Raw genomic sequence first — 23,127 nt, forward strand, 5'->3', positions numbered from 1 at the left:
CTTTTTACGACTATTGACAAGGAGGAATCGACGGTATTCGGTCTGTAAATATTCGCTAAAATTGCGCTCGACTGGCTGAGAATTTTTTCAATTCTTAAATTCTATACAGTATATAAAAAATGTTAATCTTCTCTCTATACGTATAATTATTTACGATTATTTTATCGATAAAAATTTATTAATATATAGAAACTTGTAGAATATATTATAGTTGCAAACACTTTATCAATGTTTTTTCTTAAATAAAGAAAAGTCACTTTATATACAATTGCGGTATAATTTTGTACTGCTCGAATTGAAAGCAGTTTTTAGTTTCATGCAAAATAATTCTTAGCGCAATTGTTTTTTCATAAACGCATAATTTCTATAAATATACGCAGCAAAATATACATAATTCAAAAAAATTATTAACTATATATCATCGTTTTACAATTTGCATTTGCCGAGATGTATTTAAAAAAACGACGTTGGGGAGACACGGTCTCTCGTCGTTTTGAGCGACGAAATAGGAGACGCGATGAACAAATGTGGAGCGAGACCGTCGCCGAGACCTTGATGAAGGGCGCACTTGACGAGTATCTCTTAGATCACGGCAGAAAACGCTATCTTATCAGTATCGTCGTTGCTGCGCCTTGGGCTAGAAATTTAAACTCGGAATTATGCACAGAGACTATCGAATCGAGCGGTGTCTCCTTATATGGAGAGAGACGTATGTGGGAGACGACGACGGTGCGGTATAAAGTTCCCTGCGAATACGATTCTGTGGCGTATTGCTTTGAAATCTCTCGAAGATATCACGCGAAATTTCGATGGAAACACGATACACATGTCGATTCGATAGTTTCTCAGCGAAAGTTATATCAAATATAAACATTTCTTATCAATATTTGTCGCGTTAAAATAACAAGAATAGTGTAATAAATATATTAAAATAAACGCTATTTATTTTCTCGAATGACAAAAAATTTGATACTGAACATACCACATATAATTTAAACCATTAATATTCTAAATATAGAAATAATAATAAATAGAAATATTACAGTATAGCAAGAATATAAAAATAGGCACTATTTATCTCTTTGACTTCAAAATATTAGGTACAATCGGTCGTTTAAACGGTCTATCCTTTCCTCCGAATCTCAACTGTCCTGACTCTTTTTTGCCACCGAAACCACCTCCTGGAAAGATTAAATAATTAAAACTGACAATGTTTGTATATATGCATCTTACTGATTACATACCAAGTCTTCTTGGCTTCCATCCCTTCATACTACGACCGCATTCATAATCGATAAATATTTTATATCCCTTTACTATGGCATCTGTAGTTCGTCTTAACACTCTTCTAACGTCGTCTTCGGTTCTCATTTCCACAAAACCGTATCCTTGAGAGTGTCCAGTTACTATATCTACTATGACTTTTGCACAAATAACATCTCCATATTTGCTAAAAAACTAGACAAAAAATAATTGAAAATTTATTAATAATTATACATTATTCTGTATAACGTTCGATGCATAATAAAACTGCTAAATATATCATTCGATAGAGCTAATATTACCTCTTTTAGATCGTATTTATTGACATTGGAACCAAATTTAGCTACAAATATAGTTCTTTCTGGTTTAGATTCTAAACTATGTGGTGGCTCATAATGCATCATCATTGCCCTGCTAATAGCTTTGTCATGGGGTTCTGTATCAGTTCCATCAATACTACCTACCTTTAAAGGATCGTAATTTTTGGCGTAAGGACTCCAGTTTTGCAATATACTTTCATCCTAAAACATAAAGATCACATGTAAATTATTTTAGAATCATAAAATTACTATTAACTTAAAACTAATTTCTTTTTAACATCAAATATTAAATGCAATTAAGTGACATGTATATTTAAATGTTACACAGTTGTGTATATAACCTAGAAATGTGTTGTTTGTGTTGACAATAAAATCTTATATACATACAGTTTAATATTAACGCTGATGTTAGTCGCGTTAATTTATTCTTAATTTTATTGTCTTCATTAATGACACTCACCATATCAACTATATTTAGAAAATCAAAAAATATTTATACAGTGAAATATTTCAGATATAAACAAATCGCATCTTTGACAATTGAAGGAAAAACCAAGTCCTTGTTTGATGCTGCCATCTACATTTATTTTAATTACGTAGAATTACGTAGCCATATTTTTATCTATCTGTCGATAAAGTCATTTATTCGATGCATGTTTGTGACATGTGGTTTTTTTCAATTTTTATTTTAATGTGTGTATGTGTGTGTGTGTGTGTGTGTGTGTGTGTGTGTGTGTGTGTGTGTGTGTGTGTGTGTGTGTGTGTGTGAAAAATTTTATTAATATTTTTTAATATAATTCTCAAAAAGTTATCGCAAATATCTGCAAGAAATAATTTTTCGTAATAAATAATTTTCAAAAAAATAATTTATTATTTAAATATAATTGCAGTTTATTAAATAGAGACGACATCGAATACATACATATGAATTCCAAAAGACATATAATACACATATAATATATATACATATATAATAGTATATTGTTCGTGTGAGATACTTTGTTCAAATAAATCTAAAATAATAATTATATTAGTAAAAAGCAATTTCAGAAAAAAATTCAAGATGTTGCATGCAATTTGTCTCACTATAACGAATTAATTATATAACTATGTGGAATACTCGAATGTTTTCAGTTAAATAAAATCATCGAGTGTATATATATATATATATATATATATATATATACAGGATATATATACGTTTTTGCGAAAATTAAGGCCTGTGAAAGTCGTAGGACATTCGCTGTGGGCGCGTTTTAAAGGTCTCTTCAAGACCTACAAAATGAGCCCTCAGCGAATGTCCTACGACTTTCACAGGCCTTAATTTTTGAATTCAAAGTTTAAACGTTTTTTGCGAAAATTAAGGCCTCTGAAAGTCGTAGGACATTCGCTGAGGGCTCATTTTGTAGGTCTTGAAGAGATTTTTAAAACGCGCCCACAGCGAATGTTCTACGACTTACACAGGCCTTAATTTTTGAATTCAAAGTTTAAACAGTTTTTGCGAAAATTAATCGAGTTTAAAGTACTATAACATTTTATTTAAAACATATTATTTTATAATTTTTATTACATACTATTATTTTAAAATTTAATTAACAAATTAACGCTTTAATCGGCTGATTTCTATCAAAAAATATTAATCAAGTTTAAACAAACTTTATATAAAAATATCATTCTTTTTTATACAAAATGGAAGAATGGCGCGCGCGTATAGCGCGCGCTTGTGTTGTTCTAGTCAATTATAAATAAGAGATATAGAGATTATATGAAGCCAAATCAGATGCATACACACACACATATATACATACACACTGCATCTATCATTGCTTTTGTAGAATAAACATGTCACTCATTTTCTCTTTTAGTCGCTATTACCATCAATTATTTATTTATCAATTATAATTATGATTTTTAATTTAAAATACAAAACAATGCATTGAAAAAAAACATTATACACGAAATAATACAAAGTACAAATACAAGTTGTTTCTTAAACATATGTCAAAAACTCAAAGGGTAGATTTCTTGGATTATTTTATGAAAATTTATACTCTGATGATTTTTTGAAAATCGCTTCGTTTCGAAGATACAGGGCGATACACAAGAAATACAATATTTTCACAACAATAATATCATTACAAATATTTTCAACACATTCTGCTGGGATCACTAGTAAGAACAAAGAAGTTCTTTAAACATTACATTAATAACTTTTACAGGTATTAATTATTTTCTTATAAATTTTTATCGCCCTGTATTTTCAAAACAAAGTGATTTTCAAAAAATCATCAAAGGTATACATTTTCATAAAATGACTCAAGGAATCACCCCTTGAATTCTTGACATATGTTTAAGAAACATCCTGTATATATATATATATCATACAGACATTATCAAGGAGCGAGTCTCGATTTTGTGCACATTATCAAATAATACGAAATTTCGATCAGATATACAGGTAATCGAATTGACAATAATGTGCGCGATCGGACAAAATCCTCTGTCAAGTCACTCTCGATGATCGCGATTGTTATATCGAATACTAAATCAAGTCCAAGTCAAAGTCAAAGCGCGCACCCATCCGTTTTAACGCTAAAATGGTATTAACAGCCTTAACCCAGCGTTTCTTAATGACGTAGCGCTTCAATCGATGCTTCTGAATTGGATTCTCCAAAGCGGCTTCCAGCCAACGATGCTCTATAAGTTTTGCCGCGGATGGTCTTTTCCTAGATGTAAGAAAAAAACTAAATCAATATTTCTCTATATCCATTCACGTGGGGAAAGTAATGAAAATCAATAATCTTTTCCACGATGTGTTTGTGCGTATCGTGATTTATATTAAATATAAATAAGTATATGAACACAGAGATTGGACACAAGAAAAATATGTGCGCAGATATATATTACTTCAACTCTCGACTTTTTAATTCTCTCGTGAATTTTTTGTACGTCATATATATTTAGTAAAAAATCTAAACTTATTCTACTATATTATATATAATTCTCGTAATTAATATTATTACAATATACGACAAATTATAATGCTATTAATTATAATAATAATGTATTAAATATAAAAATCCTGCACTCTCTTGAATGCTTGAAATAAATTTGTCGTTTTTACAGAAGAATGTTGAAATTCAGAATCAATAAGAGAAGCTGTTGCGCTATATACTTTTGTATTGTTAGAAGAAGCATCATGATGGAATATTAATTTGCAGGAAATTTTGAAATCGTTTTGCAAGCATATTTCGATGAAAAGTATAAAGAGCTTATACCGATGCGTACAAAAATATCGATTTGAGGGTGTGTCAATGGTGCATAATAGAAACTCTTATCCTTTCCTTAGAGATTCCGACTACAAATTATGACCGTACAGATTTTACTAATGATTTATATGACCTTTTCAATATTGCTCAACTCAATAGCGCATTCATATATGTCGAGGGTTATCTCTATTAGTCATATTTAACTCTCCGTTTAACATATGAATCCATTAAAGTCGTATCTATTTCTGAAAGCGTACTCGAACGTTTGATAAAAAAGAGAATCTCCCAGTCGATGGTTCATGACGTTTTATATGCGTATTAAAGTTTCATGATACGTAAAATTACAGGAATTTTGCTCGAGTGCGTAAACAAATTTGCGAGAAATAGATGCGAGCCTGACAGATTTAAATTACGATCAATAAATCAAGAATTAAGAGCAGGATGTTGAAAAGTTATTCTGCTTTATATTATTCGCACATCATCTTTAATACATTTAAAAAACATTTCTTTCTCTCTTTCTCTCTTTTTGTGTTTTATCGCAATCTTCTCTCGTTTGTTTACTGCAACCGTGTTGAATTATAACGTCAGAAATTCAGAAACAATAAATTATGTGAAATTATGTATTTTGTTTTCTTACGAAATACATTAAAATAAAGTTAGTTTTCTCGTATTTTACCATTTCGATTTTTTCACATCATAATTCAATACAATGTCAGTGAGACACACACACACACACACACACATACGCATACAAGGAGTCTGAAAAATTTATTTATTTAAACAAAAATGAACAAAAAAACATGATTGATTGCCAAACTTATTATTTGACATTTTTAAAGGCAAATGAATTATAATGAGTTGAAGAAGAAAGATTTTTTAAACGTCTAATTTTTTAAATAAATTGTTTATAAAATTTCTAGACATCATACACCTTTATCTAGAGTTGCGATATAAAATTTACTTATGTATAAATCTCCTCAATTGTTGGCTAAAATTAATTATAAAAGAAATTCAACAATTGTCAAGTTAATTCCGAATTTAAAAAAAAACCAATTCCCATCAAATGTTGCACAATTGTTTGAGATTCGTTATAGCTTTCAGCTATGTACGAGTATATATATATATATTATTGCTCCGGGCAAATCTGACATTTCCGATCTCGAGTGCCAAAAAACTATTTCAGCAGCTCCGAAACAAGGTTTACGACCGAAAGAAGAGAAAAGAGACTCGCGCGAAACTATAACGCGAAACACTCGTAAAAACAGGTACAACGATATCGCTCAGCGATATATCGACGGCGACATGGACGACGCGACATCGGGAGACTTGGCTTTCTGCTGCTTCGACTGAAAGTACTCGGCCAACGAGTTCATCGTCTTCCTGGCGACCGTGTCTCCCGTGCACCAATCCAGGCTGACGGACTTCCTGCCGATGTTGCTGACGCAGGACGTCGCGGTGACGTCCTCCCACTCGCCCAACAGATGTAACAGCAGGTCCTTGGCGCTGCCAGGCTCGTCGAGGTTGAGGTTCTTATGCAGATCCCGCAAATTCGATATCCTCGGCACGTCCCGACTGGTCTCGCCGAAGGATCGCTTCGCGCGTGATCGTCGCCACGGAGGCATCAAGTCCATCTCCTCCTTGTCGTCCTTAATGGAAGATGTTGCCTGGAAAGACGTTTTGCCGATAGTCGTCGTCCCATTGAACTTGTCGACCGCTTTGGAGAGTTCGAAGGAGTACTTTCGATCTTCTTTGTGTCTTTCGGACATCTCGCCGTCGCTGACGCTGGTTCTTCTCAGGGCTACAAACACAGGATTTTCAGGATTCGCGTCGACGTCGTGTCTGTCGAAGCTACGGCTACTATGGAAGGTCGTCCCGTTGAGCTTCCGTTGCTGGGCGATGCTGGACAATTTCTCCGTGATCTCGTTGCTCTCTTTTTCGCTGCGAGACACGGTGGTCACGCTGGTGGTTACGTTGTTCTTCGAGTACGAGTTGCCACGATTGTTCCCGACATCGAGCCTCTTGGTGGAACGCTGCATCTCCGATCTCGTCGCACGTCCGTTGTCGTCCTCGCTCGATTGCGAACCCAAGGCGATCGTGCGAAGGTGTTCGGATAGTCTTATGATCTCCTCAGCCAGGGCGATCTGGCTAACGGGATCGCGACGATTTCGTGCTTCTGTACCTTCGGAAGCTCTTCTTTCCAGGGACAAGCTGAAACTCGGCACGGACAAGAGACGAGTGGAATAGCTATCTCTGATCATGGAATCCGCCACCTTCTCCGATTGGGTGCTGCTGCTGCGAAGACTGTCGCAGGGAGAGGGACTGTGACCTCGCAGGGACGTCGATTCATCAGGGTGTTCGCGAGATGGGGGATTTCTGGGTACGGCCGAGTGATAAGAATCGATCGTGTAAGGACTGTCCGGGTGTTCCCGCCAACGTTCGACGAACATCCTGAGATTGTCCTTGGTCACGTCCAGCTCCTCTCTGCCGTTCCCGTCGCGGATGACACCTACGATAGGACGATTTTCAATAAAGGCCATCCGTTTGGCCGCCGCCAATCCCGCGACCTCCTTCTCAGTCCTGGTCTTATTCGTTTTTCTCGCCAGCCAGCGATGCTCCCGACATTGCGCCGCCGTCATTCGCTTTCTGAAAGATTCGAAAGGCCCGTCGTGAGGAGAGTCGTTCTCTAGGCTCGATAGATGCGGTTTCTCTTGCCCCGTAGAGACACATGTGTTCAGCGGTCCAAGAGCGAACAGTTAAGACGAAAACGTACAGACGAGGAATGCGGTACAAAAATGTGTTCAATGAAGATGCAGACTCGTATATTATGGGTTTGTGTATGTATGTATATATGTGTCTGTATACGTGTAGATAGTGTGTGTCCATGTGTGCAAAATTCTCGAGAAATTAGCTAACCGACGAGCGAAACGTTATATATCGATGTTACATCGTCGTTTGATTTGGATGACGCTCTTGGTGGCATTTAAATCGTTGTTGAATGCAATGGCAGTGAAATAATAGCTGCTATACAAGACCGGAACAACATACTTTCTGCTAGAGTTATCAGGAATGCGATCGTATTTCATACATTTAATTACAAAATAGAGAATCACTCCTTTGTCCTTTCTTTAGGGACCGGTAAAGTCATATTTACCGATATTGATACACGTGTTGATCAAAAAGTAGTTTGGAATAATTAATAATAATAATAATGAAAGCCAGGATAGCCATGATAAACGCAAATTGCTCGTATGAACCATCGCACATACCCTCGCAAAGAATGAAAAAGGATGATTAGGGTGAGGAAATTTTTCACAACAATAGCAACAAACACATGAGATGAAATATGAAGAGGAAAAGGAGTGAAGAGACAAGAGAAGGGAGACATGGGACTAAGAAAGAAAATTTAAGAAAGTATAGTATTAATTTTATGTGCATCGTGAAGAAAAGCATACTTACTCTTTGTCTTTCACCAGAAGGCACCTGATGAAATCTTTCGCGTCCTCGGAAATCTCGGTAAAGGCTTCGTGATCAAAGTCGTATTTCGCGATAGTGACGTTGGCCATTGTCTCTATATCCGTATCGCCCATAAACGGTGACAAACCGGACAACCTATACAATGTAAACAATTTCAATAAACAATTGTCGCGTGACTTTTGTGTGACTATAATAATACATGCACACATGACCTATACTACTTACAAGACGTAACAAATAACACCTATACTCCATATGTCGGTACCGAATCCAATCTGATCGAAGTTTACGACTTCCGGAGCGACGAACTCAGGTGTACCGAATAACACCTGCAACTTCTTATTCGCATCGTATTCCCTCGCTAAACCGAAATCTATGATTTTAATCCTGTTACCTTCCTTTGTCAGACACAGGATGTTCTCGGGCTACATGTAACACAAGTAATAAAAAGAGATAAAAACGAGATAAACGCAAATATATTCTTACAAAAAATACAACTATCAGGTATGAATCTTTGTCTGTAGTTTGGAACATCTCAATTGTACCGCAATCGTAATGAAATTCTAATGACTTACTTTTAAATCGAGATGCAAGATTTTCTGACTATGCATAAATTCCATTCCCTCGCATATTTGCCGCATAAAAACGGCGCAACTGCGTTCCGTGAGTACAAAATCGTCGTCTATCACTCTTTCGAAGAGCTCGCCGCCGTCGATCCTTTTAATAGATGATAGAAAACTTAAAGTAATTGTGCAGAGAACACGAGGCTCTTTTTATGTTGTTTACCCGCAAGAAGACACGTACAATTCTAGAATAACATATATCTGTTTCCCCGCATCAATGGCATCGTACAGTTGAATCAATCGTGGATGCTGCAAGCGTCTCATGATCTCGACCTCTCTCTGGACCGTTCGTCTGTCCTCTTTCTTCATGATGTTCACCACTTTCGCGGCCAGCATCAAGCCGCTCAATTTTTCCTTGCATCGATAAACAATGCCGAATTTTCCCCTAAAAAGTATGAAGCGAAAGAGGCGCAAGATCAATCGAAGGTGACTGAGGGTTTTTCATTTATATATATTTTTTATAAATATTACGTATTTTTTGTGAATTTGTTTTTGTCCTTATGCGGAGATTCGTGAATCTCTCGACGTAAGGTTCGCCGCACAATTTTTAGAATGCAGAATCCTTGAGTTGACAGGAAGTCGCTCGTAAAAAAATGATAAACACCTGCCAAAGCTGCTTGTATATCCCTGGCTAGCGCAACGGAATATAACATTTTTGTCACGAGGCCAAGTCGACATGTAAATCATTGAGTTAGCATTCCTATCTAATACTCAACAAACGTCGAGTGCATTTTTTTCACTATTATTTTAATTCTCTTATTATTATTATTATACATTAATATTATATATTATTATACTTAGAAACTATTGATTCATTAATTGCATTAGAGCTTGGAGTTTAATAATATATATAATATCATCTCCGATTTCAAAGGTTTTGCGATTTCACGAAAGAATTGATCTTCCTTTCTAGTTTTATTTTATAATAAAAAATTTATAATTAAAATTCAGGTATAAAAAGAACCAGACACAGATATTAGATGCAACAAAATTATTTTAAAAAATTTGTTTTAATGATTTTATTGCACTTAACATCTGTGTCTAGCTCTTACTAGCCCTGGAATTGTATTTATATGAGCCTTTTCGATTTATTATTTTATAATTAAAAGTTTAATCAATGTAATTAAATATTATTAAAAAATACTTTGTAATTAAAAATTTTATTTTATAATCTATTTACAGCTAAAATATTATTTACAGGTCTATATCTACAGTATCTACGTAGCTCCCATGTGAACAATCGTTTCATTGTCAAATGACATTCCAAGCGCCGGCGAGTCGGTCGAGTTCACCGGTCAAGATCGTCAAAGACACGAGACGTCCGTCTGATTTGACAACACGTACCGTCACTAACTCAAGGTGTGAGTGAAGAGAAAACGAATTATTTATAGGTACATCGTAGGTCCTTGATCGCTCGTACGAGAATAAAACCGCACGCGTGCGTTTATTCTATCGCACACACGCGTGTGCATTCCTTATCAATTCGCACTGCATTCCGCAGACGTAGACGTGCACCTGTTGTGCACGAGAGTATACAACATGACAACGACTCTGTACCGAGAGAAACTGTACTCCGTTTCTGCTAATGTGGAAATCGGCCAGTGACTCGAGTATTTTCATTTATCATCGAATATATTAAATTCGAACATTATAAGAGAGCGTTTTGCGATTATATAAGGCGTCCAATGTTTTATTTAAATCTAAATTTGATCCGGCCTTGATCGTCGATAAATATTTTCATCTTCATCCGAGACGACTCGAAGCAGGAAGAGAAGAAGTAAGCAATTTATATCCTGGAGATTCTACTGCCTTTCAAAATTTTTTCAAAAAAATATTTCTTTCAATTCAAAGAGAGACACATATGATCATATATATCGAAAAGATACTAAATACAGAAGGTATTATAAATTTGAATAATTAACTGCGTTAATTTAATCGCCAATTGTCGACTTCCAGAAAATTCTCGAGGCAGGAATCTCAAGGCTGGACCACCACATCGAGAGATTAATTTGAGCCGATCTCGCGTGATCGACACGTCGTTGGCACGACGCTTCGATGTCTATACGCATCCGTTGATCGACGAATTTAATCACTCACCGCCCGAGCTCCGCCTGGATGTCATAATCGTCCTTGAACTCGACTCCTCGACGTATCGTCACATCTCGATAGGGGAAGCTGGGCTCGATCTCTGAAAGCAATCGTATAAGTACTGCAACAATCGTTCATGCAGGGAGAAAGAATGCAAAGAGACATGTAAGCGAAAATCGCGTAAATTTTTATAAGAAATATCGAACTGATATTTCTTTCCATCCTTTTGTCTCTAACTTTTTATTCAAGTTATACAATTTTTAATACTCTCTTTTTATTTAATTATATTTTTTATGTCTTTGTCCATTTATTTTTAAGTATCGCGTGTACGTTTGATATATCTCTTCTCTCCTTGATTATTCTTCACAGAAATTAAAGATGCCACAATTTCGGAATAGCCTTCCTATGTTTATCCGAGGTGCATGTGCGCGTGTAAAACATGCATTCCTCCGTATTACTAGAATTGAAATCGTCAAATGCATCGACTTGGATCCGGCAGCGGTCCATGAGCCGTGACAACGACACGATCATCGACGTCGTGATTAATAAACGGAACGTACATACATAATATGTATACGATGATCGCTGGCTGAATGATTCGCGCCATTTTTACCAGTGCGAGCGCTCTCTTCGTCTTCTCCGCAAACGCGTTTTCCGCTCGAAAACCGAGTGCTCGCGAATTTTTTTCGCGATGAAAATCTCGTTTTCTCGTTCCCTCGTTTCTCTTACCTCCCACTGGATCCGACTCGTCCACGCGGATCATATTCCTCGAGCGACCTCGCGGCGAATCGTCGTCGTCGCCGCCTTCCCTTCGGGGTGCGGAGGAAAAAGAAGCGGTGATCTCTCTCCCCCGCGAGCGAGGATCGCGAAGGGAATTTTGGGCGCGGAATCTCTAATCTCTCGCACCTCTCTCTGTCTCTCTCTTTCGATCGCGATCCTCCGCGAACCACGGGCGATTATGGACTATCCTCGGCGCGGCTTTCGTGTCGCACGGGCCGAGAGACGGGTGTCTCTTCTCTTCTTCCCCGGCTGGGACGGATTTAGATTTTCGGCGGACGCCGCGGGTTCTCCTGGTTGATCACGTGGCTCTCAATAATCTCGAGATGGTGGGGTAAAATAGCTGACTTTGTCTCTCTCTCTCTTTCTCTCCTGTTGCGCGTGACACCCACACTTTTCTCTCCACCATAACATACTTTCACAATGATCCTCAAATCTTTGCTGTAAAGATGTAAAATTCACGTGAGAATATAATTAGTGGGTATTTTAATAAAAATTACCACTCTACAATCCGATCGATCATATATCTAATAACTGATGATAAATAATATCGGAGAAAAATGTATTTAATGTACAAAATCTTAAACAAGGTACACGCATGCTTGACCCAATTACAATCCTGCTTTTTAGTGACCTGAATTCCAGCTAGCACACATAGCATTCCGATTAACTTTAACGCAAATGTGTATATAACCATCGTTGATTTATTATCATATGGAGAAATAAACGTCTCTGTCACAGGATGAAGTCAAACTCACTAATCGTCTTAAGTTGAAGCCGGAATATAAAAGCAGAAAGACATTCTTCGTGCATGCTCAATATTGCGTTTATATATCTTGCGGCACTTTGAAAATGTATGCTAATCTGGTAGATCATGATTAAGTTATATAGATTGTAGACAGATCTGTTGCCTCTTAAAATGAAAAAATTAGAACGAATTAGTTAGAGTAACTTTTAATACATCGAATTACTTTTAATTAATTTCTTTCAATATACATGTATTGCAAGAGTAAATTAAAACTTAAATTTAAAAGACTAAACAGAATTTTTTAATTTTAATAAATCTTATCTAATTTATATTTAATAAAGAACGCGCTAGTAAAAAGAGAATTGCCAACTGCAAAACTTAAAACTGACACAACCTATTATATTTGACAGCTGTGAAATATTGTTATTGCGCCGCGTGCATATAATAAATAAGTGTGTAAAATTAATTATTTTAATTAAAAGTATAATTGAAATGTCAAAAGTAATATTTATATTTATTAATAAATAAATAATAATAATTAATAATAGCTTTGCAGTTGGTAATTCTTAAATTTAATCGGCCGATTGAGTTAACCGGAGATGGTGAGAATCCGGAAAGAATCAACAATAAACTTTCAAACTTTCAAACTTTCGAGAGAACTTCGAGTATCGATAATACATTCGAGTATCGATTTAAAAATGCGCATGCGCAAATTCATTCAATCGAGAATATCACGTGGTATTTCGACAGTTTGTTTATAACCTTTGTATTGTCGTGCGTAGTTTTTTTATTTTTTCCTTTTGTCAGTGGCTTTTATTAATTAGGTAAATAATTAAAAGTATAATAAGAAAATTTGCGTATTATATATATTCTTGTTCTATATACTAAACTATATATGATTAAACTTGGTTGACATTATATGTAAGAATTTTCCACATAATTATTTGAGATAACCTTATGCATAGTCGCTTATACTTAAACTTATTTCATTATTTTATACAAAGTATAACAAAATCGACAGATTAAACGTATCTGGTTATTAAGACAATTTTTTTCAATTTAAAAAAATTAAATTTTTAATTTAAGGATTTAATAATTTAAATCTATACATGATAATTTTATAGATACATGTCATTATATATATATATATATATATATATATATGTAAAAACTGTTTCAGTGTAAAGAGCTCTATTTAACTGAAATACTCGACATTAAAATGGGTCATACGGAAGATCAGGATAGCGATAGTGTTGCATCTGATCTTCAGAATAAACATGATATTTACATCGAAAGTGAACAGGCTAAGAAGAAGTACAAGTGTACTTATGCCGAGTGTCATGCTGTATTCTTGCGACCTTCTAGATTACAAAGACACATACGATCGCATACTGGAGAGGTACTGATTATAGATATATTAAATTAGAATAATTAACTACATATAATAACTATATAAAATAACAATATATCGATTCTTATACTTAGAGACCTTATAAATGTGATCATCCAGAGTGTACAAAGTCATATACCAATTCTAGTCATTTGAAAAGACACTTGGAAACGCATAATTCTGTGAAGAAAGTATACCAGTATGTACATATATATTAATATGTATTACGATTTAATTTATACAATTTATATGATATCCTCAAATTGATTTATATATTGTTCCTATAAATTACATTTAACACATTGTTTTGTTAAATTTAGATGTCCACAATGTTCATTGTCAATCAGTTATCTTCACAATTTGAAACGTCATTACAAACAGATGCACAGTGAAAATAAAAAATTTTTCTGCAAGGAATGTGGTGAAAGTTTCAGTAAGAAGCATCAATTAGCTGAACATGAAACTATACATTTTGGATCTATTACTTACAAGTGTGATAAATGTGTCAAAACCTTTACAAATGTCGCTAAATTTAAACGACATAGAAAGGTACATGAAAGGGGTTCTAAAAGTTATCCCTGTCCAGTATCCGAATGCTCGGAGGTGTTTGATAAATGGCTACTTTTGTGCGCACATAGAAAAGCTAAACATGTAACAAGTATGAAAAATATTACAAAGAAATAAATTAAATATATAATTTAGCAGTGAATTTTAACACAATAATCTGTATTTTAATTTTTGTTTCAGATTATAAATGCAACAAATGTGACAAGAGTTTTCTCAGTAAATCTAGATTGAGAATACATTCTAGAATACATTCTGAAAATAGATTGGTTGTATCATGCCCATATGATAATTGTCATAAGACTTATTTATTTAAGTCCAATTTGGAGCAACATATAAGAGTTAAGCATCTTGGAGAAAAATTTTATTGCGATATATGTTCTATAGGTCTTACGACGAAAAAAAAGTTGATAGAACATATTCAACGTCGTCATGAACTTAAGAAAAAGAAGAAATCGAAAAAAGAGCAAAGAAAGAAAAGAAAAGACGCTGGTATACCTAAAAAGAGCATATTATCTGGATTAATGGGAGTAAATTTGCCCTACAGTTTAGAAAAGATGGTGATGGAACGAGAAACAATGTTAACAACTGATAACAATGACAATGTCTAATTGAAAACGTTTTAATAAATATTCAAAAATTTATTTCTGTGCATATTATAATAACATTGGTAATATACATTTGTTTTATACTTATATAGACATATTGACTTAGATAGAAGAATTGATAAATTATTATAATTTAATTAATCATAAAATATATCTTTTTTGTTCAATTTGCTTTCATTTTTCCGATTTTCTACAATTATTCCGTAAGATTGCAATTTTGTTTCGACAATATAATATAAATATAATATGAAAATATAAATTAGATTAATGTCATTTTAAGTAAAAGCTATATATATTTTAAATTTTGTTTAAAAATTGATATTCATATTTCCATATTATATTTATATTATATTATCGAAACGAAATTGCAATCTTATGAAATAATTGTACAAAACCGGAAAAATGGAAGCAAATTGAACAAAAAAGATATATTTTATAATTAATTAAATTATGATCATTTATCAATTATTTTTCATTTGGTCAATCAATCTTTGACATTTTGCCAATTAATAATATCTCGTTAAATGTTAAAAAATAGTTATTAAGTTTTGTATAAATGAATATATGTATAAATGAACAAGATTTAATGGCGTTGATGCTGTGAGTGCCAATTCTTTATACCAAATAAAAAAAACTTATAGCGGCAATTGTTTTCAAATCCAGAAACACTTTTACTACTTTTACTTATATAACTTACAATATATACTTAGAGATTTATTAGTGATTTCATTAACATTACGGTATATTTATCATATTCTATTTATATTGTCTAATTTTTAATACTACATAGATATAGTGACAATGGCCAACGTCACTATCGCAAAATACGACTTTGATCACGAAGCTTTTGCCGAGATTTCCGAGGACGCGAAAGATTTCATCAAGTGCCTTCTGGTGAAAGACAAGGAGTAAGTATACTTTTCTTTTTGCGATGCACATAAAATTAATATTATACTTTCTTAAATTTTCTTTCTTACCCTCATGTCTTACCTTCTTGTCTTAATTAATAAAAGTAAAAAAATACTCCTTTTCATTATCTTAAAACGAAAGAATTCAAAAAAGATGTAAAGGTTTGTACTCATTTTTGAAATATAAACACATAAATTTTTGGAAATCATGTCTTTATTTATGAAAATAAAATCACATTCTTTCTTAAATAATCGCTACAATAAATATAATATTATACAATAAATATGGTCTGTCAAAATATGATCATATTCAATAAAAATTAAATTACATATATTATATATATAATTACATATATGAGAACTTGTATTGAGAGTGATGGATTAAATTACATGTGTGTGTAAAGTGTAAACATCATTGTTACGTGTTCTTATATGTACTTATATGTATATATACGTATATATACGTCTTTTATACGGCGTATATAATATCATTATCTAAAAGTGTGACTTTTGTATTTTTCCAATTTTATATTATTATAATACAAATAAAATATAAATCGATAATAAGCATTGTATATAAGTCGCATGATATGTATATAAAAAACAATTGATATTGAATTTTTCTCCCACTTTATTTATTCAACGTACATACTATATATTATAGAGATCAATGATTCAACGCGTCTATATAAAAATGAAGCTGCGAGATATAAAATTAGATATAAATATAATGAGATTTGCATGATTGAAAAAAGTAATATATATATATATATAAATTAATAAATATTTTTTGCCTCTTATTTTTTAAACAAAATACTAAAGCTGGAAAAAAGTGCAATGTTTAAATATACGAGGGTAAGTCAAAAAGTAAAGGGACAAATAAAGAAAAACATATTTATTTTAACCTATGTGGAAAATTTACATATCATTTTTCGACATAATCCCCACCAACATCGATAATACATTTGATCCACTATTTAACAAGCTTCTGTATTCCATCCTGGAAGAAAGATTTGGGTTGGGTGTGTAGCCAGTTATGCACCATTGCAATGACCTTCTCATTCGAAGAAAAATTTTTTCCTCGTAGTTCTTCTTTTAATAAACCGAAAAGATGAAAAAAAAAGAAAAAAAATACTACGAGAAAAAAAATTTTCTTTGGATGAGAAGGTCATTATAGTGATGCATAACTGGCTACGCATCCAACCCAAATTTTTCTTCCAGGATGAAATACAGAAGCTTGTTAAGTAGTGGATCAAATGTATCAATGTTGGTGGGGATTATGTCGAAAAATGATATGTAAATTTTCCACATAGGTTAAAATAAATGTGTTTTTCTTTATTTGTCCCTTTACTTTTTGATTTACCCTCGTATAAACATATATATTTTATATATATTATATATTTAGATAAATATATATATAATTATATATATAAATATGCATAGACATAAATTATAGATATATTATAATATATAACACAACTATAGATATATAAATATGTATATACATATATATATATTTATATATTATCCACATATATTATAATATATATATTATATATAGCTTTTTTCCGAAAAAATAGAATTGGATCTTTTAGATTTTCTTTTTCTTTTCTTTTAGATAATGCTTATTGTCAATTTTATAATCGTTACTTACATAAAATCTTAATTAAATATTAATCCAAGTTAATAATAAAAAAGATGTCACAAAAGAATAATTCTCGTTTCCTAAATAATATGCATTACTTAATCGTCATTAAGCGCTGAGCTATTTGTTTATTTATGTTGCTTATCGATAACCGACACGTCACTTAACATATTAATTTTTGTAGCAAAAGTATTCGTATATCTATATATATAAGAGTATATATAATAACAGAGTAATGCAAGATAAAACGCCAAAACATATTTATATTCTATGAGAACTCTCTTCTTAACAAAGAAATTATTGCTTCGCAGTCGGGATCTTGTGATTTAACATCGCGTATTATATTTATAGCTTGTTCGAAATTTGTATTAAAATAATCAGCATATTTATATTCCCTTCCTACTTTCTTTACAATACCCCATTCTTTGCCTAGTTTCAATCGTAAACTGTTAGGAAAGACTTTGGAATCATATAATGCATTGATATGTTTAAAAATTGCGTCCAATGAAAGCTCTACATAATCATGATAATTCATCTTGTTTCTAAGATAGTCTTTGACAATATCTTCTGTTTTGACGTATAAAGCCGTCAGTAACGCTATGGGCACAAATTTTGATTTTTTTTTAAATTTGGGGATAATTGAAGCAATTATGGGGGACCAGAGTATTTTTGTTATGCCAGGAAACATTGTCAAAGTGAAATGTGAAGATGAATTTATAGATTTATCCGTGTCGTCAGGTTCATAACCAAACCAACGAAAAGATACGCTTGGAAAAGACTGTGTTATTATAAGCCCGGTAATCGCATCATAAGGCCTAATATAGTCAAGTTTTATATCATATTTGTCTACCAATATATTATATATATTATATATTATTTCCAAAGTAAATGTTTTGGTTCTTTGTTGTATATGATATAAATAACATATAGTGAAGATATCAGCAACGAAAGACATATTGTTACAGAATGTAAATGAATTTACTTCTGATGTGTTGTGGTCATAATAATTATAAGTAATTTCTCTGTAAAAATGAGGATTATTTTTCATTTGAAAACCACAAGTTGCATGTTGGGCTCTCATATATTCGATGACTCGTCTTGGACTAAATTTTGATTGAGGAAAAACCGTTTCATACGAGGGAAATGACTTCAAAAATCTGATCTCGGCTATTTCTTTCTCAGTTTTGTACCATTTGCATTTTAGCTCGTTTATTAATGGCTCTAATAGGTATTTCGTATCAATGTCTGGGGGTGGTTGTTGGATCTTGATTGGGTCCATATTAATTTAGCTTGCAGCAACGTTTGAGCTTTCCTCTTATCCAATATTGTAATGACTATCGACTAAATGCATGCACAATAAAATTTTAGCTTTTAAGTTTCAAAATACATATATAATATACACGAGTTTTAAAAAAATTATAGTTCATTATTACATTTTATAATATTGTATGTACGTGTAATCATTCCGTTTATACTTGCGATTTTGAAAAGATAAAACAGAGAGCGATATCGATTTTTAATAAACAGATTTAACTTTTCTTTCGAAATATATAAGACGTGTATTTTAAAGAAATCAGCAATAAGAGCATTATATATGTTACATATACGTACTTGATAATATATTGTGTTGCAGAAATTGGATAAGTTTTTTCTGATTCCGGAAAATTTGAGTTACTTTTATTTCCAACGCACACAAACATAGACTATTAAAAATGTATTCTTGATAACGAAAAGTTGATATAAGGAAACCAAGTTACAATAATAAGGTCATAAATATATATAGAATATAAACATACATAGTTATAAACATATATGTATTATACATACGTATATTTATATATAACTAATGTATGTTTATATTCTATATATTTATCGAGAATACATAATTTTTAATAGTTTATGTTTGTGTGCGTTGGAAATAAAAGTAACTCAAATTTTCCAGAATCAGAAAAAACTTATCTAATTTCTGCAAGGCAATATTATCAAGTATGTACATACATGTAACATATATATATATATATATATATATATATATATATATATATAGTGCTCTTATTGCCGATTTCTTTGAAATACACGTCTTATATATTTCGAAAGAAAAGTTAAACCTATTTATTAAAAATCTATAATAACTCTCATATCGTTTTCTGTTTTATTTTTTTTAAATCTCAAGTAAACAGAATGTGTGATTACACATACAATATATAAAATGTAATAATAGACTGTTAATAATTCTTTTTTAAATTCGTGTACATTATTATATATGTATTTTGAAACTCAAAAGCTAAAATTATATTGTGCATGCATTTAGTCGATATTCATTATACAATATTGGACAAGAGGGAAGCTTTCAAAAGTTGCTGCAAGTTAATTTAATATGGACCCAGTCGAACCACCCGCAATCATTACTGATGAAAAATATTTATTAGAGCCATTAATAAAAGAGTTAATATGCAAACGGCTCAAACCTGAGAGAGAACTTATTGCCGAGATCAAATTTTTGGATGAATTTCCCTCGTATGAAACGTTATTTCCTGAATCAAACTTTAGTCCAAGACGAGTCATCGAATATATGAGAGACAAACATGCAAGTTATGGCTTTGAAATTAAATATAATCCTGATTTTTACAGAGATATTACTTATACTTATTTTGACCACATCACATCAGAAATAAAATCATTTACATTCTTTAACAATATGTCTTTGATTGCTGATATCTTCACTATATGTTATTTATATCATATACAAAATAGAAGCGAAAATTTTACTTTGCAAATAATATATGATTTATATGACATGATGAAACAAAAATATTATATAAAGGAGGATGACATGAGACATTGTGATGATGAACATGCAATTACCGGGCTTAGAATAACACAATCTTTTCCAAGCATATCTTTTCATTGGTTCGGTTATGAACCTGACGACATGGATAACTCTATAAATTCACTTTCACATTTCACTTTTACAACGTTTCCTGGCATAAATAAAAAGCTCTGGTCCCTCATAATTGCTTCAATTATCCCCGAATTAGATGGTTCAAAATTTGTGCCCATAGTGTTATTGACCGCTCTATTCGTCAAAGCAGAACAGATTGCCAAAGACTATTTTGAAGATCGGATAAATAATTATACAACGCTTTCATTGGGTACAATTGTTGAACGTATCTATGCATTACATAAATCCAATGTCTTTCCTAAAAGTTTACAACTGGAGCTATGTATGAAATGGGATATTGTGAAGAAAGTAGGAATGGAATATAAATATGCTGATTATTTTAATACAAATATCATACAAGCTATAAATATAATAGGGTATTATAAATCACAAGATCCCGACTACAAAAATATAATACATTCTAAAATATTTTCTGAAATATTTTGACGTACGTTTTATTACCCTATTATTACGTATACTATTATATAATATCTATAACTTTTATATGTATCTATATGCGCATATATTTATATGTATAATTATATTTATCTAATATATACATATATGTTTATATATATATATATATACATATATATATATACATATATATATATATATATACACATACATATATATATATATATATACATACATATATATATATATGCACTTTTTTTGGTTTTAGTATTATTTAAAAAAGAGGCAGAGATATATTCACACATCTATTGGTATATATATTATTATTTATACTTATTTTGCTATATATACTTTTTCTAAATATATACATATCTAATTATATCTCACACAGCCTCACACTTTATATATATAGACGCGTTGATAAATAAGATGATAAGAGAAATGTTATTCATATCAATTTTGTTTCATACACATATCATGACTTATGCAATGAGCATATTATCGATTTATATATTTTTGTATTATAATCTGCTTTATAAAGAGCACATTATATAAAATTGAAAAAATAAAAAGATGTTAGTTTTAGATATAAAAGTATACACATATAAGAACACACATAATAGTGATGTTTACACAGACACACACACACACACACATAGATATATGATCGGATATTTATAATAATATAATCAGGTATATTATTTATTGCAGCTTGTTTATATATAAATGTTTAACAAATTTGTAACTTACTTTCCGTACCATATAGATTATAGCCGTATTTAACAGAATTAATATATTGAAAATTTTTGTATTTTTTTATATATAAAAATGTTCGTTATGCAAAAATAATCGTTACCGCAATATCATAGATATATGCGTGTATCGTAAAAATAATGATTTTTGCATAACATTTTTATATATAAAAAAATACAAAAATTTTCAATATATTCTGTTAAATACGGCTATATAATCTATGGTACGGAAAGTAAGTTACAAATTTGTTAAACATTTATATATAAACAAGCTGCAATAAATAATATACCTGATTATTATTATAAATATCCGATCATATTCGATCAAACACATGTGTGTGTCTGTGTGTCTGTGTAAACATCACCATTATGTGTACTTATATCTAAAACTAACATATCTTTTTATTTTTTCAATTTTATATATAACAATATAAACTTATATATAAATTTTATATAGTTTTATATAATTTTATATTGTTATATATATGATATTATATATATAAAATTTTTCACCGGGATAAAAATAAATGTTTTATAATTAATATAAATATTAATGTTTTATTAAATAAAAATTTAATATATTTTGCATTTTTAATTCGTTTTTGTTTTAAATTCACTTTTTAAAAAAATAAAAGAGAAAAAAATTCCTAAAAAACAAAGTTTTATACTTTTTTATCTAAAGAAAATTATTCAATATTTTTATTTAATATTTAAATTTAATATTTTATATTTAATCATTTATAAAGTTTTATTTAATGTAACTTTTATGTATTTTTGAACATATTTCGATAGATTATATTGTATTTGTTGTAGCAATTATTTAAGAAATCGTGCGATTTTATAACATTATATAAATAAAGACTTATGATTTCCAAAAATTAATATATATATATATATATATATGTGTCTTTACATATTTTAAAAATGAGTACAAACCTTATTTACAATACATCTTTTTTCAATTCTTTTGTTTTAAGATAATGAAAAAGAGCAATTTTTTACTTTTATTGATTAAATATTATAATAAAACAGTTATTTATCATTTTAGTTTGAATAATGTGAGATAATAATGGCGCTAAATATCAAAAATATCGCATCTATACACATATCATAGATAAAGTGAAAATAGATAGAACAGTTCTTCAATGTTCTGAGATTCGGCTACCTGTGATTGGTGAATAGTATTTTGAGCCGAGATGCTATTGGTTCTTTCCCGCAAATCCACTTCGCAAAAAAGGTATATCTATCTATATATTTTATGTTTATGATTACAGAGTGTGTTAGGTCTTGCGTCACTTGATATTTTTGCATCGTAGATCGTATATCGTATTCACGATGGT

At 31.4% G+C, this 23,127-nt stretch overlaps 3 protein-coding genes across 5 annotated transcripts; 1 reads left to right on the forward strand and 2 right to left on the reverse strand.

Moving 5' to 3' along the window:
* Positions 1-926: 926 nt before the first annotated feature.
* LOC145942842 (U11/U12 small nuclear ribonucleoprotein 35 kDa protein) lies at positions 927-2,153 on the reverse strand. The gene is made up of 4 exons (XM_083049922.1): positions 2,044-2,153; positions 1,566-1,784; positions 1,245-1,458; positions 927-1,181 (listed from the first exon to the last, which is right to left on the reverse strand). Exons 1-4 carry the CDS (start codon positions 2,044-2,046, stop codon positions 1,075-1,077), a joined length of 543 nt encoding a protein of 180 aa, XP_082906048.1. The 5' UTR covers positions 2,047-2,153; the 3' UTR covers positions 927-1,074.
* A 2,166-nt stretch (positions 2,154-4,319) lies between these two features.
* LOC145942817 (uncharacterized) lies at positions 4,320-12,063 on the reverse strand. The gene is made up of 7 exons (XM_083049867.1): positions 11,767-12,063; positions 11,047-11,137; positions 9,131-9,334; positions 8,902-9,043; positions 8,552-8,751; positions 8,309-8,461; positions 4,320-7,495 (listed from the first exon to the last, which is right to left on the reverse strand). Exons 1-7 carry the CDS (start codon positions 11,798-11,800, stop codon positions 6,133-6,135), a joined length of 2,187 nt encoding a protein of 728 aa, XP_082905993.1. The 5' UTR covers positions 11,801-12,063; the 3' UTR covers positions 4,320-6,132.
* Positions 11,099-23,024, forward strand: LOC145942831 (uncharacterized). 3 transcript variants are annotated; one of them, XR_014426425.1, is made up of 7 exons: positions 11,099-11,202; positions 13,743-13,961; positions 14,048-14,151; positions 14,273-14,610; positions 14,700-15,186; positions 15,915-16,032; positions 22,836-23,024. XR_014426425.1 is itself a non-coding variant. In XM_083049897.1 (5 exons), exons 1-5 carry the CDS (start codon positions 11,477-11,479, stop codon positions 15,125-15,127), a joined length of 1,206 nt encoding a protein of 401 aa, XP_082906023.1. In that variant the 5' UTR covers positions 11,292-11,476; the 3' UTR covers positions 15,128-15,338. The 3 variants fall into 3 exon arrangements, 1 of the variants encoding a protein (XP_082906023.1); XR_014426424.1 differs by lacking the exon at positions 11,099-11,202 and adding an exon at positions 13,153-13,386; XM_083049897.1 differs by lacking the exons at positions 11,099-11,202; positions 15,915-16,032; positions 22,836-23,024 and adding an exon at positions 11,292-11,593 and having other exon boundaries at positions 14,700-15,338.
* Positions 23,025-23,127: the final 103 nt, after the last annotated feature.

Source organism: Prenolepis imparis, unplaced genomic scaffold (assembly GCF_030444845.1).
Source record: "Prenolepis imparis isolate NDT839.2.m4 unplaced genomic scaffold, iyPreImpa1.0 SCAF_11, whole genome shotgun sequence".
NCBI lineage: Eukaryota > Metazoa > Arthropoda > Insecta > Hymenoptera > Formicidae > Prenolepis > Prenolepis imparis.